Source organism: Limulus polyphemus, unplaced genomic scaffold (assembly GCF_000517525.1).
Source record: "Limulus polyphemus unplaced genomic scaffold, Limulus_polyphemus-2.1.2 Scaffold3202, whole genome shotgun sequence".
Taxonomy (NCBI): Eukaryota; Metazoa; Arthropoda; class Merostomata; order Xiphosura; family Limulidae; genus Limulus; species Limulus polyphemus.
In genome coordinates, this window is record NW_013668812.1 from 58,772 (window position 1) to 79,026 (window position 20,255).

The window sequence follows — 20,255 nt, forward strand, 5'->3', positions numbered from 1 at the left end:
AAAAAGCACCCATAATTACAACCTCATTAACAAGTGAAGTACTAACCTTACTGTAGGGTTACTCAGTTTCATCTGGCAGTCTCTAACAAATTCCTAATAAAAGCCTCCTCTCCCCCATATTAGCTAGCAGAAACCTGAATAGATTGAATCTCCCTGCTGTTATTTTTATATCCTCAACTTGAACAGGATTAACTCATATTTCACATATCAAACCATTCTTCCCTCTCTCTTTAATACCCTACACCTATTAAATGACCTATAACCCTCTATTTCAAAGAAATAAATTTCTGTCAAGAAAAGTGTATTCATTTAACCAAGTTTCATCAGTTATTCTCATTATATCAAAATCCTCTGTTCCATCCAGTGCTCTAAAGTCAGGTGTTTATTTCTTACACTTCTAGCATTATACTAGTAAAACTTTAGCCTATCATAAAAAATACTTCTGTACTTTTTTTTTATACTCCACCCATCATTTTCTACATTTAGTTTATCCTGGTCTTCAACACTGTCTGCTTATAGTTTAAAGCTACCCTTACAGCTGAGTTGAGAGAACCCTTTCAAAGAATCCAGCCCTTTGGATTGTAAAGTAATTAGATTAAAGCAAACGGTTATTATTAATGAAGTCCAGTCAAATTAGGTCCTTGTTAATACTAATAGTGAAGTACCTCAGGAATCTGCGTTTACACCTTTTTCTTATTAACATTAATAATACTGATAGGGCATAGTTAGTAACGTTATGTGATGAAATTAAACTATTGGGTATTTCTAACTATATTGAGGATGTTAAGGTACTACAGAATGACTTAGAATAATTGGCAAGTTGGACAAATAGCTAGACCTTTAATTATAGTAAGTGCAAGATAATGTATTTGTGTTATTGTAATTTGGATCAGATGCTTAATATAGGTGGGAATCCATTCAACAGTGTGATTGAAAAAAAAAAGGATTGTGGCATAAAAGTGAATAAAAATATGCAAAGAGCATGGGACCACTTGATCCTTTAACGCTGTCCCTACACAACCAGTCATAAGAAATGTGAAAATTTAAATGTACCCTTTATTTTTCAGGAAATCATTGATTTCCATTCTAAAGTGCCAACCTCCACCACTGCCAAAGGCAAATCATTCAATAAGCCAATCACCATATTAGAAAAATAAAACTGTCTTTATTTGAACCTAGTCTGTCCTTTCCAAATCTTAAACCTGTAGCATCTTATTTTACCATCTTCAAAATATAAAACAAAGAAATCAGACTTTTATCCTATCAATTTCCAAAATAATTTTGTAATCAATGAAATCACCTCTTATTTTCTCAAGAACAAATAAGTAAAGAGATCTTAACCATCCCCATAATCATGTTAGTAACACTCCTCTGAACCCTTTCCAATAAGTCAATATTCTTTCTCAGATAAGGAGACCAGAACTGTTCATAGTATTTAAAATGAGGCTTAACTAGTGATTTGTATATAGATAAATAACTTTTTTTAGCTGGTAAATAATTTGTCTATAAGTTATACACCCTATAAAGTATAATTCTATTAGCTCTGCTACTTGCAACAGATTATACTTAAGTTATAGAGCATTGAGTGACTTGTGGGACTTATGAATATGATAAAGTAATGTAATGGTACATAAACCATTTACCATATTTGAGCAGCAGCACGTTTTACATACATTTAAGAAGTAAAGATTTCTAACACCAGTTATTTAAAACAGATTTTTTCTGGTAAGTACAAAATCTGAGGATTTGGTAACTAGACTGCAGTTTAAGTAACAAAACTTAATTGTACTGAAAAAACAAATCCATTAAGTTTTGGATTAAGGTTTATCAAATACAAAGTAGGCGATTCAGGGTGAATTTAATTATTTATTTATTATGTTTTGCTTGAAATAACCTATTATTACTCATATGTGAAAAAATACTTAGAATATATCAAATTATATCTATGATTCAGTATGTGCTAGTAGTAGTATATTTACGGTTACAACCTGTGCAACAGTTCATATTGCATGAACTGCTACAAATCTGTCATTCTCATAGGGCCTTAACGTTAATCACAAAGAGAGAGAAAAAAAGCTAGGTATAAAATACCTGCACCCTTGGCCTTGTCCCAAACAACGATTTCAAGATCTTTCCGTTCCTGCCTCACTAAACTGGCTGTTAATGCACCAGTAACACCACTTCCTACGATTAACAATCGTGGCATCCTTATCATTTTTTTCTTGATAGATCTAGTTGTAAGTGTAAATATTCTGAAATTACATAAATATGAAAATGATACTTTCTATTTTCCAATCACTACTTTTGATTCAACACACTTAAACTCGAACAGTAAAAGAGTTAAGCTATTTCCCAGAATCTCTTCGGTATTCGGTACATTCAACTCCAAAAAAGTATGACGTAATTGACAGGTTAATTATAAATCGGCTGAAAAAAATAGAATATATTTAAAAGAAAATCAGGTAGTATAGGGTATACGCTATAATATTAAAAATGTTTTTACTATATCCATCATTCTATATGAACATAAGTATTGTCGTTTGCTGACCTGAAATTGGCACAACGAATAGTTCCGAAGGCGCGTACAAAACATTTGTTGTTAAAGCACGTTTTGCTGTCCAAGATCAACCGAGCTAAGCATATGTAAAATAGTCTGTTAAAAAATGCGATTGAAATAATATCATTCTACAAGATAACATGTAATATAAATCTAATAAAAAACACCTGAGGTGCGAAAAAAAAGATGAGACCAGAAAAGGATCGAGCGTCCGACTTAAAGGAAGGAAATCAAACTTGGCGGCCAAACTGATAACTACACTTATAACATTGATAAGAATTTTACAGCAAATATTCATTCATTGGTTAGCTAAGCCGTGTATTTTGTTTTACCTATCATCACGCCCCAAGTTGAACAAAAAACGCGGCTTGGTTATCTAATGAATGACTATTTGCTGCAAAATTCTTGTCAATACTATAAGTGTAGCTACCAGTTTGGCCGCCAATTTTGATTTCATTCCTTTAAGTCGCACGCTCAATCCTTTTTGGCCGTACCTTTATTTTTTTTATATACTTGAGGTGTTTTTGATTATATATCATGACTTTTTGTCAATACACACCAAAAAAACAAGAGCAACTAAAAATGTGACACTCGATAATAACCAACGTAAGATTTAGGATCACAACCCTATTATTCGGAACAGACCTATAATTTACAGAACCGATCAGATTATTTAATATTAATGGTGGTAGTTTTCTCTCTAAAACAATGATAATTAATAATTTCCTTTGTAATAACGGCATGGAAACTAGATTAAAAGTTTCTTGTCATCACCCACATGTACTCGGTACAGCCGTATCAAGCATCATTATTTACGCTATTTGCTTAAGATAGCATGTGATGCTAAACGCTCTTTAATTAGGAGAATTTCATAAAATTTAGCAAATATATGTGCTTAAAAGTTGGCAATGAATAATAACCGTCCACCGATATGATTCTTTTGAAAACTTAATCTAGAAACTGCTAATCTAGTTTATTTGGTCTAACCAGTACTTATGTATCTTGCATGTGCTTTCACCATATAGTTTTGCTGCTCTAAATCAGCTGTCTTTAATTCGAACGACAAGAACTAAAAATGTCCACCTTTACCTTTAGGTAAAACTGTATTAAACATATTATACCTATAGCTCACATAACTTTCTGCTTCGGCGTGCGGAAAATTTTTCGTCAAATTTGAGCGGTTTTTGTTGAATAACTTTGCACATGTGGCTTATATTTACACCAAATGAGATTCCTAATTGTTGGTTGTGAAGATCTATCAATGTACCAAATTAGAATAAAAAACAGAAAAACATGAGAGTTAAGTATGTTTTCCTATCAAATAAAGTTTCCATTCATTGGGTGCGAAGAAAAAATAAAATAGGAAGAAATTCAATCAAAATTTGATATTTTATAGTTTGTATAATTCTTAATGGATTGCCTAGAAATTTGGTATATGAAGGAACAAGTAGAGCACATCCACTGAAAATATATGAGTATTTCGATTACCACCATCCGAGCTACGAAAAGTGGAAAATTGTTAAACTATCACTCCTGTTTAATAACACACAGTGTGTCCTGAAGATGGTTTTGTCCGCATGACACACTACCATTTGTTTTGATCTTCCTTTTTTTCGTTTTATGTGTGTGGGAACAAAATAATTTTCCACATGTATCAATAAAAACACGTTAATTAACTAAAGTACCTATTTTAAATAAACAAAACATTTTTTAATTAGCTTATTATTATCACAATACAATAATAAAATTCATCCTCGATAAATGTTTAAGGTATATGTATTGTGTTTACTAAATAAAACCTTTTTATTTATCTGTGTAGTATGCAGATATATCATACGTTTTCTTCATTCTTATTTTAATCCTCTATTACACATTGTAACATACAGGTAATAAATATATTTTTGTTGCCTCATACACATATAAGTACTTACAATTATGCAGATATATTTTGTTGCTTAATACACATATTAGTAATTCAATTATGAGATATATTTTTGCTGCTTAATACACATATAAGTACTTCAATTATGTAGATATATTTTTGCTGCTTAATACACATATAAGTACTTCAATTATGAAGATATATTTTTGTTGCTTAGTACACATATGTACTTCAATTATATAGTTGAATGCTCTTACTTCCAGGTAACAGTTAAAATAAAACTTGGAATTGTTTCTGTTGTTTCCTCAATTGAACAATGTGACTTCTTGATAAGGTACCCACTTGAAACCTCCCAAAATATATTTCACAGAAGCATTTTTGCAACATATACCTATTTAAGTAAGAAATTCAAAGAAAGCATTTTCTGCTATATTTTAAAACAGCATATACACTTAAACGAAATATTTTGAAAAATATTATATTAACCCTCTATCAAACGCATATGGATTAACAGATTTGGAATACGTCCGTTCTAGATAATGCAGAGAAAAGAAATTTATTTGAGTGCACGTGCTTAGGGGAGCTACTGCACAAGGAGGTAGTGTCGCTCTCCTATTGGTGAAGGGTTATGTCACATGATGAGGTATCATGCACCAGCCCAGTTCAAGTTAAAATCGTGTTTCTTAGGTGAGAGGTAGCTCAAGGCTAGTGACATGCAAATTTTATAGACAGATGCACGAAGAAATCAAGCTATTCTGTGTGAAGAGATGAGATATCGTTTCAGGTATTGTATCACGTTACTGAGTCGAATAGGTAACATTAGAATTGCAGAAAATGACTAACGCTATCTATACGACTGCACATTCCCATTCAAATATAAGGACAGTTGTAGCCTCGAAACATCACTTGACCTACCACTTCAGGACACTGTTGCCACCCTTTATAAATAAGGTGCAGTTTTATAGCCACACATTACACGGGCAGAGTAGATGCTATTTCCAAGAGATGACTAAAGACAAAAGCAGCTATAACAAAATCAATTATATGATAACTTCTACTAATAATTACAATTTACAACTCACAAATAAATGTGTAACAACTTTTTTGACCACGTGCTATGGGCCCCTTCAGAGAACAATGAAACACTTCAGATATAAGGTGAAATTATGAGAGGTAATGCAAGAGGATGGTAAGAAGGAGACAAAGTCATGAAAATTGGGCACTAGAAAGGGAAATTAAGGAATCATCCCCAAGCTGTTAAAAGATATTCTAAAGACTGGAAATCAACGAAGGGAAATTAAGAGTAGCTGTAAGCCAGGACAAAAGAGTCAAGCAGTTGCTGTCCATTCAACAAAATTTCAACATACCTGCTAAATAATGCCAATGAAGAGCTTAGAAAGCTGAGGATGTTTTTCCATGGATAAGGCTGTTTCTAGAATAAACCTTAGTGAGGAATATAACCAGTCAAAATCATTGAAAGCCTGGTCATGTTTAAATTGGGGAAAGGAAAGTCAGCTAAATGCGCAGGAAGGAATCCACAACACATCGAAAAATGGCTGTCATGTCCTATACAGATAGTAGCCACAATAGACATAGGTCCCTTGTAAAGAAAATCGTCACTGTCATAGGATGAAGTGGAAGCTATTATCACTTGAGAATTCAAAATGGTGAGTAATCAACAGAAGTTTTTAAGTGGTTATGTGAAACACTAAAACATGTAAATTTGAATAAAAATTAACTCTGTTGTAAGCTATTCAAATCTCAAATAATTTTTTCTGGAATGGTTTGTTTTCTTCTTTGGTCCATAATTCTTCTTCTGCTTTATTCCTCCACACTTTGTTTCTCTGCTACGTGACAGTACGTTCTCCTAGTTAATGCTTATCTTCACGATCTTTGTTGAGCGCCTTTCTTTGCCCAAAGGTCTTTGAGAGCGTTTCTGACCCACTGTAGACCTGGACCTAGGCAACCCGGCACCAGTTCTCATTCTATTCTTTGGTTCTTCATCTTTCTCATTCTTACTCTTCTGTTTCTGCTCCTAGGCCTGCTGAATCCACGTCTCCCCTTCCCATTCAAGCTCCACAGCCTTGTTCATTTAATTCATATTATCTCACTTTATGACTTATTGGGGCTGGATCTGCAAGAGCCTGTCTGTCTCTATTTACAAGCCTTTGGTCTCCATTTTTGGTTGATAGATGGATTCTTCAGATTCTCACCCACAGCCTATTTCTCCACTTTTCTTCTCCTCTTTCTCTTTCACCTTTTTCCAGCTTCCTTTCTTATTCCCCTCAATCTTATTCATCTTCAGCATCTTCAGAATGCAGTCTCGGATCTCTTGGCATAGAACACCCCTACTCTGGGTTATTACTCTCTTCTCCTTGTGGTCCCCAACAAGACTGGGAATTGTAGTCCAGTTAGCAATCTGTCATCTCTCAACTGGTTTCTTGTCTTCCCTCAGTTCCATATGGAGGTGTATGTTCGATTCTCTCTGGTGGTTCTTTTCACCTAGTCTGTGGATGGTCAGGGTCGATATTTGGGATGCCTTTTTACACATCCCAATCACCCCATTCTCCAGACGCTTTCTTCATTTTATTCATCAAAATCGAGTCTCTTAGTCCTGTACTCTTCCATTTGGCATTGTTTCTGCTCCTTATGTATTCATTTGAGTCATGAGGGCATTTTTCCGCCATGTTCACTGGCTGGGTCTGTGGTTCCATTATTATTTCTCACCTTTGTGCTCAATTTGACCCAGATTGTCTTCTTTGTCTGATTTAGGCTGTTTGATGTTACTTGGTGTATACGTCTCCTTTTCTGAGTTATCATAATCAGTTGTTTCTACCTTGGGACACCCTCTTCATTCAGAGACCTCTTACATTCTCTCATTACAGGATGGGTCTGCCAACTCCTCTGGTTGGTGAGTTCTTCCCTGGATATTGATGCTTGTATGATCTTTCACATTTTGTCACATCAGATTTGTCATCTGTCTCACTTTCACTGACCATTGGACAAGATCCTTCAGGCAGGCATATAAATGACTCTGCTCATGTTCATGTCTCATTATCTTCATCATCTGACTGTTTCATCTTTTGTGAGATTTTGAGAAAGGTGAGTATATTCTCTTCTCTTTTATAAGATCCAACCAGGTGACTGGTGTTGCCTTCCAGGGTATAATTATTTCTCAAAATCTGCACTGGGACAGAGGTAATGGAAAGTGTTCAACTCACTTGCCCTGGTTCTATCAGTACCCATTGTCAAAAGTCGAGACGGGATGTTCTGCAAGACCACCAGAGGTATCCTGGTAATATTAAAATTACTCAGTTGCTGGATACAGAGTATACCTTCTATGTACTATCATGGAAGTAGTTGGGTTTGGGGGTCACCCCTTGCACTGTCTCCAGTGAAAGACCCTTACAGCAGGTATCTGATAGGGATCTGGGCACTTCTTTGGGTCTTCCTAATGCAAATTCTCTTCTTCTTCAATTGGAGCATGGAGCATGTCACTTACCAGTTCAAAGCCACTGGGGTGGTAGACCTTGGAGAGTTACTCACTGATTGTTTACAGCACAATACAGTGAGAAGTAGGGTGGTGGTAGCACTGTTTGTGTTGTGATGGTTATCCCTCAAACAGCTAGTGTGCTCTCTTCTTGCAGCAAAACAAGTTTGTAACCACCATCTGTGTCTGTCTAGCTGAGTCGAGGTCAGACTTACACTGTACAGTCTGATCGTGCTCTAACCACACTGCACATCTTGACTTGCTAACCACTTGTTTGTGGGTGCTCGGTTGGTCATGCAAAACTCTGCCCATTTCTGCAATACTTGGGGCTATTTTGCCTTTTCCTTGTGGGTGAAGAGTATACTCAAGGTCGAAATGAAATACAGTCTCCCATAGGTGAACCCATACCATTGGTGTCACACTCTTTCTCTTTTTGGTGATTTCTGAAGAGGTATCATCTCCGTTTAATGTTTTCACTAGCCCTTACACCCTTCATGTATGGGATTCTAGCTATTTTGTGTGAAGAGGTAAGGTATCGTCTCAGAAGTAAAAGTTTTCTTCACCCGAAAATGTATTTCTGATAGAGACGCACTTCCGCACATCTTTTCACTTTCAGTGCATATTTTTCTTGCCCCCTCTAAGAATGTTTCTATTTCTAATGTGCAATGAGGTTGTGCCGCCCTCCTATTGGTGGAGATATATCGTTGCATGATGATGTCATCATGCACTAGCGCAGTTTACATTAAACACGTGATTTTTAGGTGGGAATTAGCTCAAGGCTAGTGGCATTCAAATCTCATAAGCAGATGCACAAGCCGTCAAGCTATTCTATGAGAGGAGACAAGTATCTATCATAAATACGTTTTCATGTGAAGAAAAATTAACTCAAATCAGTCTGACACATCATCTTGTGTGAGTCGGTCAGCTTGGAAATAAGTATTGATGCAGTATAACCAGTCTGATTAATTCACTTTCCAAAAAGGTAGACTACACACATCGTTGTTTTTGTTTTAAAATTAAAGATTATTTCAGAGTATTACACATAATGTCCAATCTATTTATTTCCTTGCACAAACTCGGTTAGTTCAGGTAAATCCAGAATTACTTTGAAATATATATATGTTACCGAATATTCCGTTATATAGCAGACTTACCTCATTTAGTCTTTCGGGAAATCAGTTTTAATTGTAAATACCAAACTGGTTGACGTACTTGTCTTTTGGTTTTCTTCGCAAACAGCTTTCAATATAATAGCTAATATAAAACTACAGACAAACAAAAAGATACTGATCTGGCTAAAATACAAAGGTTTTATGAACACATAGATATATCATACATTTTAAATATTAACACATTAAAAACAAGTTTTATTGTACCATCGAGCAAAAAATAACAATAATTAAATGCATATTTTAAAGAGATATGTTAAACCACATTTTCTATTATAAAATGTACCACGTAATATGAATTAAAACAACTTTTCTCTAAAAAGGCTGTCCATTATTAACTTCCACAAATTGGGAGGGGATGAAGAGTCAACTCTTGTGACAAGGGAGGGATGAAGAGTTTCACAATAGTTTGTTTACTCAGTTTTGCGCAGAGTTACTCGAAAGAACGGCTGGCGCAGATAACCTAATTTAGAGTGATAGACTAGAGGGAAATCAGCTAGTCAAACACAACCCACTGCCAATTCCTGGAATACCTTTCATTAATCAAAAGTGGGATTCACCGTTACCTTATAATGCCCACACCGATAAAAGGGCATTATCGTTGTCCGAAGATTGCAAGTCAAACCCGAAGATTGCAAGTCAAGTTCTTTAACCTCTAGGCCATGCCAGGCTCCAAAATAAAATTACTTCTCTTTTTATTGTTATTTTTAATAACATATTTCTTAACAAGAATAATGATAATATAATAGAACCTGTAACAAGCGAAAACTATAAAATGGCTTTACAAAATTTTGGAAAATACAGGTTCCCATTTGATTCAGGTTTTAATACAAATTTATCATTAATGTCGTTGGGAGGGGGCATACTTTTCGAATAACACATTGGAGAAATATATATATGAAATCATAATTAACTGAAACAACATGGCTTAGTAGATTTACTCATACTTTTTTGATGATCCCTATTCCCCCTTTTAAATTAACAATGTTTTATTAATCTTGTTTCTTAAGTTTTTATGTCCTTTTATGGAAAATAAATGTTAAGTTATACGTGCATATGCGTTCAATGAATGTTATATATTTTTCAACAGTTTACTGCTGAATTGGTCCCCCCCCCCTCAAACACCTCACTAAACTTATTCAAATTAAATAGCAAATGTACAACAAAGAATAAACACGGGTACTGTTATGCATCTACAACAAACATAATGTAAAGTTGTTCTCATAGGACCCTCTTGAAGACAAAGGTTTTATCATCACAGATTTAATGTCACAGTGTAATGTAACAAAAGACGAGCAGCAACAAAGCAATCTTATCAGAATGGAATAATGTAACAACGGGAGAGGGGTGGAAATAAATACGAACAGGGTAGCATCCTTAATGGACATTCTCAAAATTAAACTGCAACGTTTTGTTTGTTGTTAAGCACAAAGTTACTCAATACTGTGCTGTGCCCACCATGGGTATCAAAAACGAGTTTTTTTAACATTATAAGTCTTGAGAGGGGGGCATAAACGGCAAAAAATTAGCTTTCGTTGCAAAGGAAAATGAAGGTTTTGTTTCAGTATGCATGTTAACGTAACATATGTGCAGTGACTTTCTTTCGAGTAATCGAGTAGTCCCAAAATAACAGGAGATTTGCCCAAAAATGTTATATGGAGAAAAATCTTATTTATTTTAATTTCAATTGAATTGGAAGGAATGAAAGAGATTGGACATGAGTTAAGCACAATTACAAATCTTTATTTGAACACAAACACAATCAAAGTTTAAGTCAAGTGCACTTTGCGGTGCCTTTACTGGAGAGTTCTCAGTGTGTTTGCAATAATCCCAAATCATTTTCTTTCCCAATTAGTGATCTAATTATCAAAATTAATTCAGTTATCACTAGATCTGTAAGGTAAAGTAAATAAAGGCATTTGTATAAACAAACTTTCAAAAAATAAAAACTCTAGGAGAACAGTTAGAACTCATAGGGTTACCAATGAAATGTTTGTAAGCATGCTTAAAAGCAATAAGGTTGTTATAAATACAGAAACTAATAGAATGATTTCTATTTTGTAAAAGTTTTAAAATTGATTAATTTGATTAGCAAATTGATAAATAAAAGGACCATTAGATTTAAAACTCTTATCAGGTTGTACAAATGAAAGTTTTATACAGAGAGTTGTGTATGCTATATTGAAAGAAATTTTGAACATGCAAGTCAGCAAGTCATGTAACAACCACAGCCAATATAAAGTCATGATGGAATGAATCAGAATTGCAATTTAATATTACTTGCATTTTGTCGGTTGTGTGATATTACTGAAACTGATTGCTTTTAAAAAGGGTATGTAGCAGCTATTTCTGACGCAAAATATTCATGTACTCAGATCATAAAGATGTATTAAGATCAGAGACTTAGAATTTACAAGATGTGTATATCTCTTTTACTTAATGACATTGATAAATAAAGGAATATGAATCAACTTGGAGCACCAGGACCATCTAGAAAGAGGTATGCAACAAGGCGTACGCCAGCTGTAGTGATCAAAATGTAATATCTAGTAACATATAAGAATCCACAAACACAAAGGTCAGTGGCAAAAGCTGTCCACGTTCCCCAGGCAACAGTACCCGACATAATCGAGAAATATCTCCATTTTGAAACTAAGCCAATGGGGTATGTGTTCAACAAGACAAGGCTTCCAGTAATACTCCCAGTTGAATCATTACGTACGTCAAGTAAAACTGATATCCATATGGGAACAAGAACACTAGCTTGCTGCTTGCCAGTTCTTTTGAATGATAGTAAAGTTAATTAAAATTAAAACAATAATAAATAAATGATGTTAGAAATAAAGAAATAATATCAATTATTAATCCTTACCATAATTCTGTTTTGTAAACGAGTTAAATAAAATTGATAATAATTACACTTCACTTACTTAATCTAACAGCTGTTGTTTATGCATTTGATAAAATGAATAGTGCCTAGACCATTTTTCTGTCTGTCATATCACAACTGGTCTGTTGATTCCTGGTATTGGTCAAAATACATCGTCAGCACTGGATATGACAGATATATTGTGGTTTACATTTTTAAGCTCTTAATTCCATACGAAGACAACCATCAAGTCATCCCTATGGTGTTCTGTGTGATTGCAGTGCAGAAGCAGACATTGTGAAACTTTCTTCCTCATACACTAGATGGATTATATAAAGTCATCAAGCTTTGGTACAGCCTTACGACGGAGGTTTTTGCAATGAAAACTATTCTGTAGAGCTATTGTCGGGATACATATTCATGAAATTTAACATTACCAGCCGTGGCAGCATGGACTATAACAATGTGATGAAGCTTGAAAGTCGTTTTAATATAACATAGTGAATCCTCTGTGCAGCTTTAAAATCAAATGTATGTTTTAAATCAGCATCTTTATGCTCCATTTAAGGTTTCTAGATCATGTAAAACTCTTTATTATTACTTGAAAATTCAGAAGTTATTGATATTACAATCGACACTTCTAATTTTATTTATTAAAAACGTAAACATTTTGCTTATCTAGTAGAGTAGCTTTTCATGTGAGTTTTTTTACTGAACTAGTAATAATCCTGAAATTCATTGGATTTTTATGTAGTTTCGGAATTGCATATAAATATGGTAATTTTGAAAATGTAACATGTTTAGAAATGAATATTTCTAAAACTTTAGTATTACTAGTTAAAACTTTTCAGCTAATTTATTTCAAGTCTGAAGTGTTAGGAGAATTCAACTTGTTAAGCGCCGTTTGGCCATTTATATTTGTTTACAAATAAGAAAAAATCTATTCCGACTTATCCACCACTGTCATATCAAATTTTCCTTGAAGTTGTTTAATTTTGTCTTTAATTCATAAAATGTTTAAACAATTCTTTAAACTAATCTTTCTTAAATTTTGTTTAACTTTATCCAAATGAAAGTTGATTTATTTAGAAAACAAGCTAGATGGATAACTGTTCTAAAATTGATTTTAATTACATATTTTTTTAATTTACAGTAATAATAAAAATAGAAGAATAGACAAAATAAAGACCAACTATGGGTTTCCAAACCCACAGCGCCCCACTTCTAGAACAACCATTCACTATTGAGACCTGATGTGCTTGGGCATGCATATCTACTCATAATGTGTGTTTGTTTTTCACACATAGTAACTGTGAATAGAAGTTAAATCTCATAGATATTGTATTACTTTCTCTATGTGGGGCCTATTTCTTCAGATACATCTCTCTCTGGAAGTTATACGTTTTACCCTTCTCTCATTTTAGTTTTGTTTTGCTGTCTTTTATGTAAAAGATAAAAAAATCTGTTGTCACTCTTTCTCTCTCCTTTAAATCTATAGTGACTGCTTGTTGTTCTTAACCTTATTATTTACTAGTGCTCCAGTTATAGTAACCTTCATTATTTTTTTATTAAAAGTAACTACCTTACTCCAACTGACTAAAGACAGCAATTATTATATGTGAAGTAAGGAAACAACAATGCACATCTGGCTATAGTTATTAATTAACCTTTTCCTACCAATCATAGCTCCCTTTGGGTAACCATGCTTATTTTCATATATTATTAGCATTTTTACTCAAAAATCAGATGTGTAAATCTGTATGTTCATCCATTCAATAGGATCGTAGCTATGAATATATTTTCACGTGGGAGCATTGGGAACATGAGCACAAATAAGGCTTGACATGTCCTGGTGGTTAGGGTGTTTTACTCTCCATGTGCAGGTTACGGGATAGAAAGCAGGTGCTAAATATGCTCACCATTTCAGTTGCGATGGTGTTATAATATCACGGTCAATCTTTCTATTTGTTGGTAACGAGTAGCTCAAGAGTCGACAGTGGGTTTCCCTTCCCTATAGTCAGCAATTCAAAATTAGGGAAGGTTAAAATATGAAAGATAGTCTTAGTAGCTTTAGCATAAATAAAACAAACAAATGAGTGTAAATATCTACCAAATCGGCTGTGTGCATGCCATAATGGTCTTCAAACAAAATATTAAAGGTTTACAGCTTATCATACACATAACATATGACAGCCACACCAATCTTCGCCATTTCCTTCTGGCTCTTGGTTTCATGTGATTAGTCAAATTTGAACATGCATGTCCAGATCACTCAATATTTGAGACATTCACATCACCATAACGTAAAACAGGAATTGAGTGCTTTTCGCCATTTACTTATTTTAATCCAATCATAGGCTCAAATATAACAATACAATTATTTTTAGTGACACAAACTACAGAAAGAATAAAGCAGTTTCATTCTCTCATGTTATGATATTTTTTTGCACGTAAGTTCCTGCCATTCCTATGTAGCAACATTGAAGTCTATAAGCACTTTTACCACTTTTAAGTTATCTTGCTACAGGGGCGGTGCGTATAAGAGGTTTGAGGAGGCTTAGCGTCCCCAAATAAACCGTCCATCACCGGGCATTTTTCTCACCAATTCAAAAATATTATGCAATATATGTGAAGAGAGAGAGACAGGGAGATTAAAAAAGAGTATATGTGAATCACTTTTGAAAGTTTATTCATTTAGGGGCACACACTGATTCTCCCCAATTGTTGAACCCAATCAGATGACTCACTTGTCGTCTATGCCTTGTAACAAGTGTTATGTACATCAGCAAAAAGTAGATCGAATATTATTTTTCAATAATTAATCCATACAACTTTTTTAAAGTATTTGCTCGATATTATAAGAAGAATGTCAAATGGAAAGCCTAGTTTTTTGTGGTATATCAAAGGTAAAACTGAATTAACTTTATAACAACGAGATAGGTCCACTCACTAACAGGAGATGCAATCGAAATACCAATTACGAAGTAGTGCTAAATCTCGTAATAACTGAGCCGTGAGAATGGATGAAATAAAGAGAGTGGACACAGAGTAAAACACGAAATGAAAATCCTTATAAGAGTTAAATCACAGTGTACGCACTTGCTTTTGGCACGGGACAACCATCTCTACATGATCTTCAATATTCAACTATTCAGATTGAATTCATATACCATGCTTACTTCACAAGAAAAGTTGCATCGCATTTACTTAGAACGATTAACACTAAGTATGTGACTTGTCATTCTCATTCAAACATAGGTAAGGCTGTAACCTTGAGTGATCACTCGAACTACCATCAAAACACACTACTGTCGACATCTTTATACAGTTTGCAGTATTTTAGCAACGTTCTCAACGAGCAGAACATGTATAATTTATTTGTGAATAACATAACATAATGATTAGGAACAACAAGGGACCTATTGGTCCATCTCGGTTGTCACATCATCTAATATCTAAACTAAACTATGACAAATGAACAAAGGCAACTGGAAGGAAATCAGTTTAACGGCTTTCTCGATCACGTATTATGTGAATCCTGCACATATGTGTACAATGAATGAGAAATTTAGGATAAACACTATAATATTACAATAAGATAGAAATTCCCGATATATTTATATTCCATAGTATAATAACTTTTAACAAGTATTAAGTAATTTTCTTAAACTTAGGCTATGAAACATTATAGCAATAACTAATCTCAAGACGCAAAAGAAAAGCACCTGTAGTAAAAATATGTCAATGACAGGGAAAGAGTTAATCTTTCACTGATCATGACATTTTATAAACATAATTATTTTTGTAAAGAAATGACATGTTGCTTATTTCTATTGGTAATTATTTTTATAACGAAAGGTATAAAGAAAGTTCTTATGAATGTTTACGAAGTTTAATTAACTTGGAGTTCAGCTGGATTGTTAAAAAGTCAAACAGAATTGTTGAGAACAGACGTAAAGTATCAAGATGTTGATAATTTTCTAAATATTGTTTTAGAATAAGCTATGGTAAATTTAACCTAAAGTAAATATTTGGTTATTTTTGTGAGAATTAATTTAATACATATTTATTTTAAAGAAATCACACTTTCAGCGGAAATGACATTAAAACAACTTCCTGTTTGTTTGACCTATACCGTGTGTTAACACTGAAATTCTAAGTTTATTACATTAATTTTTTTATCGTTTCAAGATTTGTTGTATATTACATATTATGGTTATATTCGATGATTTATTTTTTTCCTTTCAAGTAAACCGAAAAGTTATTTTATATGTAATAGAATAATGTGTAATAATAATGTTAGGCTCAGAGACTTTGTTAATATTACTATTAGTCTTGCAGAGTACCACTACTACCAGTACAACTACTAGTAATTTGGAGACTGAGATAACGTAGTACTAACACTGTAACACTAACAGTAATAAAGAAGTACTATCGGAATAGGACATCACTTAAATCATACGTCTAGGTGAAAACTAGAGTACTTATAGTTATACCAAATAAAACCTCGAATAACTGAGTTTTTAAGACTGCTTTTATTCATGTTTGTAACACTTGATTAAGTTGATGACGTGCCAACAGAATGGGTGATTGTTTTAGTAGATGTTGCCCAGTTGAAAAAAAAAACAGGTTCGTTAATTTTTTCGAACTTCAAATTTCTTTTTCAGATTAGATTCATCAGATTTTAATAAAACAAACTAATTTTAAAACATAAATATAGTAAGACCAAGGCTAGTAATAGTACTAATTAAGCATGTCTCAAATACATTGTTTGATATTGTTGACTGATACTGATAATATAAAACAGTGTTATTATTATAACCCCTGGTATAGCAAGTAAATGAATTTTAATTCGTATTAAAGTTGCAAATTATTTAGTTTGGAAATGATGAAAATTATTTATCAAGGTTGTCATATATTCACAATAATTTGAACACATGGTAACACTATTTGATGCTTTTGTACCTTCTTTTTACATTTTCTTCCATGCAAACTTGAAGAACAATATACAGAAGTAGCTTACATGTATGTAATGTAATGAAACTAAAGGTACGAAACATTATTTTTGTAGGTGTTATACAAGGACTAAATACTTTGGATCAGGAAGTATGCTAGAGGTTAGTAGTCAGTTATGTTGTAAGAAAAACATATCTTCTGAATGTAATTTTAAAATAACAAGTATGTAACTAATTTAGAATCATGTTGTTGTTAGGTGATTTCTACATTGAACTTTCTAAGTAACTTAGAAATGTCTGATACTTTTATAAGTGAATTGTATTGAGAAAAGAAATCAGCCTAGAATATGAGAAGGAGAAAAACTTGTTTTTGTTGATTGATAATTGGCTTTTGAATAGGAGTTGCAAGATTCACAAATCTTCAACTGTTACTTGTCTTCAGTTCTATTAAGTGTATGTACACTTTTTTTCTCATTACCTCAATTGTAATTTAAGAAAAAAAAAAGGAATCAAGAGGCTAATTTTTTTGGTGATTTGCCAAATTTCACTAAATTAGATCCATTTTGAGGAATTTGACCTGGCACCAGTAATTCTGTACAAAGACAGACTAAAGAACTAGACAAGGGCCTCTTGTAGTTGTAGTGAATGTTTATGGTGTCCGAATTGACCTTTACTGCAAGTAATGTTAGAATAAGTAACATTAATGCTATTCATTTTTTAGTATCTGCTATTTAGTACATAAACTGAAAGAAAATGTTTAACATAGCTGCATGTTTTTTTCTATTTTTCTTAGAGATTTTCTTTGTAAAGTTTACTATTGTACCTCAAAGTGCAGTAATAGAGTTTCAGTTTTGTGGTAAAATTATACTTGCACATTAACACTATTAATTTTTAAGGAGTAATTTTTCACAACAAATATTGTTATCAACTATTCTCATTATAGGAGCTCTTCAAAAATAGAACATATGACTATTTTATATATCTTATAGTAAATTGGAAATTTGCTTATTTATTATTAACAAGCTTTTTTTTTTCTATTTTAGTTTGAAAATCTAATTCCTGAGGTAAGTTGAATTTCTTCTGAATTAGAAGATGAAATGTTACTGACAAGTATTATTGGTACAATTTCCTAGAATTATGATATATTAATGATAGTTATATACAGAAGTATAGTATTAACTGACATACATTGAATTATAAGAACTTTCGGTGTTACTGACATTCATACATTAATGTATAATTTGAACGTAACATAATGTTTTGGGACAACAAGGGACCTGTTGGTCTATTGTGGCTGTCCCATCCTCTAAACTAAACTAAAATTAATGAATATGTAAATTAAAAAAATCTTAAAGCCAGTCCTTATCATTCATATAATTATCAAGCTTTCTCTTAAACTCATTTAAATTTACTGCCTCCACAACATCCAAAGGCCAATGACCTTGTTAGAAAAATAAAACTGCTTTAGCTAAAGGTGACTCCTACCCTGCCAAAATTTATATTTGTGTCTCCTTGTCCCCTAGTCCTACTATTCTCACTGTTAAGTATGAAAAAAGATAATGCATCAACACTATCGATTCCCTTTACAGTCTTAAACATCTGTATCAACCCCCCCCCCCCTTAACTATTCTTTTTTTTCAAGAGATGAAAACAATTTGAGAGATCTCATCCTGTCCTCATATGCCAACCTCTCCATTCTAGGCACCATTCTAGTAATTCTCATCTGAACCCTTTCCAAAAAGTTTACGTCCTTCTTAAGGTAAAGAGCCCAAGAACAAACACAATATTCAAATGTGGCCTAACCAGTGACCTATACAATGTAATTATGACCTTACTAGACTTGTATTCAATATTTTTGTAGATACAACCTAAAATCCTATTTGCCCTACCACTAGTAACAGCACACTGCTTGAATGGCTTAAGTGACTAATCAACCATTACACCAAGGTCCCTTTCTTTCATAACACTGTTAAGGTTATTCCCATCCAAATTATACTTACAATTCAAATTATGATAACCAACATGCATTATCTTGCATTCATTATAATTAATGCCCATTTGACATTTATTTGTCCAACTCACTAAATTATCTAAATCCTTTGTAAATCAGCAGCATCCTCTTCACAGCTAGCAACACCCAAGACCTTAATATCATCTGCAAATTTAAGTAACTTATTGACTTTTCCTTCATCTATGTCAATGATGTAAATCAAAAAGAGCAAAGGTCCTAAGATTGAGCCCTGAGTTATCCCACTTGTAACATTAATCTAGTTTGACTGAAATTCATTTATAACAACCCTCTGTTTTCTTCCATCCAGCCACTCTTCTACCCAATTTGCTAACTTATCCCCCCACACCTATAGAGGTAAATTTTTTTACAAGTCTTTTATGTAGCACATTATCAAATTCTTTCTGAAAATCCTGATACACCAAATCTACACCCTACTCTCATCTACATAAACAGTAACCTTCTCAAAGAATGTCAAAATATTTGTAAGGCAAGGTTTTTACTTAGTGAAACCATGTTGACTATACAATATAATTCTAAATTCCAAAACATACTTACCTCCTTTAACACTATAGTTATTACTCGACTGCTATGGTTTTCTTCCTTTGCCAATCTAAGCATTATTCTAAATCTTTCTTGCTTGATCCAGTAATTTATTCCCCACTTAATTGTCCTTGGTGATATCTGTCATGTGACACTCTCCACCTACGTCAATGCACCCTCTATCCTGGTACTGCATATAAGCACCTCGTTCAGATAATATTATCACTTTTTCTTGACAAAGCATTCACTAATGGGTTTCTCTGTATTACAACTATTTGAGATACTTTGAGCTTTATTTGTGTTACCTAATTGATTTCATAAAAAAAAATATTGTTTGGGAAGCTGATATATGGCATGAATTCCCAGATTATTATTTCTGGTATGGATGCAGATCAGGTCTCTCTTATCCCACTTCTGATATCTAGCATCTCTAAATAATTCGGAGGGGGAAGTCACTCTCAGTTGAGACTGTCGGTGACCTTATTCGTAGTGAGATTGAGACATATATTTGGTGGTATGCCTCCAGGGGGATCTGAGGCTGCATTTGAGGTCGATTTTGGAGAGAATTTAGATTTGCTTTTTCCTGCACCTTCCTTTATTCTGTTGGTTTCTCAGGAGCCCTTTTGGGATCAGCTGCATTAGCCTCCTTTTCTTCAGCTGCTCCACTGAGTGTCTGATGTTTTGGGTCTTTCACCAGTTGCTTTTGAGCCTTCACTTTCCTGGATGTATGCTTCTAGCTTGAATCCTTGTCAGTGGAAAGATTTTTTTTAATCCTTGATGTT

General features: G+C 33.5%; 2 protein-coding genes across 8 annotated transcripts in view; one reads left to right on the forward strand and one right to left on the reverse strand.

Annotated features, from left to right (window-relative positions):
* Positions 1-2,825, reverse strand: part of LOC106468880 (renalase-like) — a 34,382-nt gene extending 31,557 nt beyond the window's left edge. Inside the window, exons 1-2 of one of the 4 annotated variants that reach the window (XM_022397242.1) lie at positions 2,549-2,825; positions 2,092-2,231 (exon numbers count right to left, since the gene is read on the reverse strand). In XM_022397242.1, the coding sequence (XP_022252950.1) occupies positions 2,092-2,215 (124 nt within the window). In that variant the 5' untranslated portion in view covers positions 2,216-2,231; positions 2,549-2,825. Of the gene's footprint in view, positions 1-2,091; positions 2,431-2,548 lie in introns of those variants that run through there. The other 3 variants (XM_022397241.1, XM_022397243.1, XM_013929328.2) reach the window with 3 other exon arrangements.
* A 13,271-nt stretch (positions 2,826-16,096) lies between these two features.
* Positions 16,097-20,255, forward strand: part of LOC106468878 (AP-1 complex-associated regulatory protein-like) — a 40,423-nt gene continuing 36,264 nt past the window's right edge. For 3 of the 4 annotated variants that reach the window (XM_013929326.2, XM_022397246.1, XM_022397244.1), the window contains exons 1-3: positions 16,097-16,596; positions 17,039-17,084; positions 17,966-17,986. In XM_013929326.2, the coding sequence (XP_013784780.2) occupies positions 16,550-16,596; positions 17,039-17,084; positions 17,966-17,986 (114 nt within the window). In that variant the 5' untranslated portion in view covers positions 16,097-16,549. The remainder of the gene's footprint in view (positions 16,597-17,038; positions 17,085-17,965; positions 17,987-20,255) is intronic. The other variant, XM_022397247.1, reaches the window with a different exon arrangement.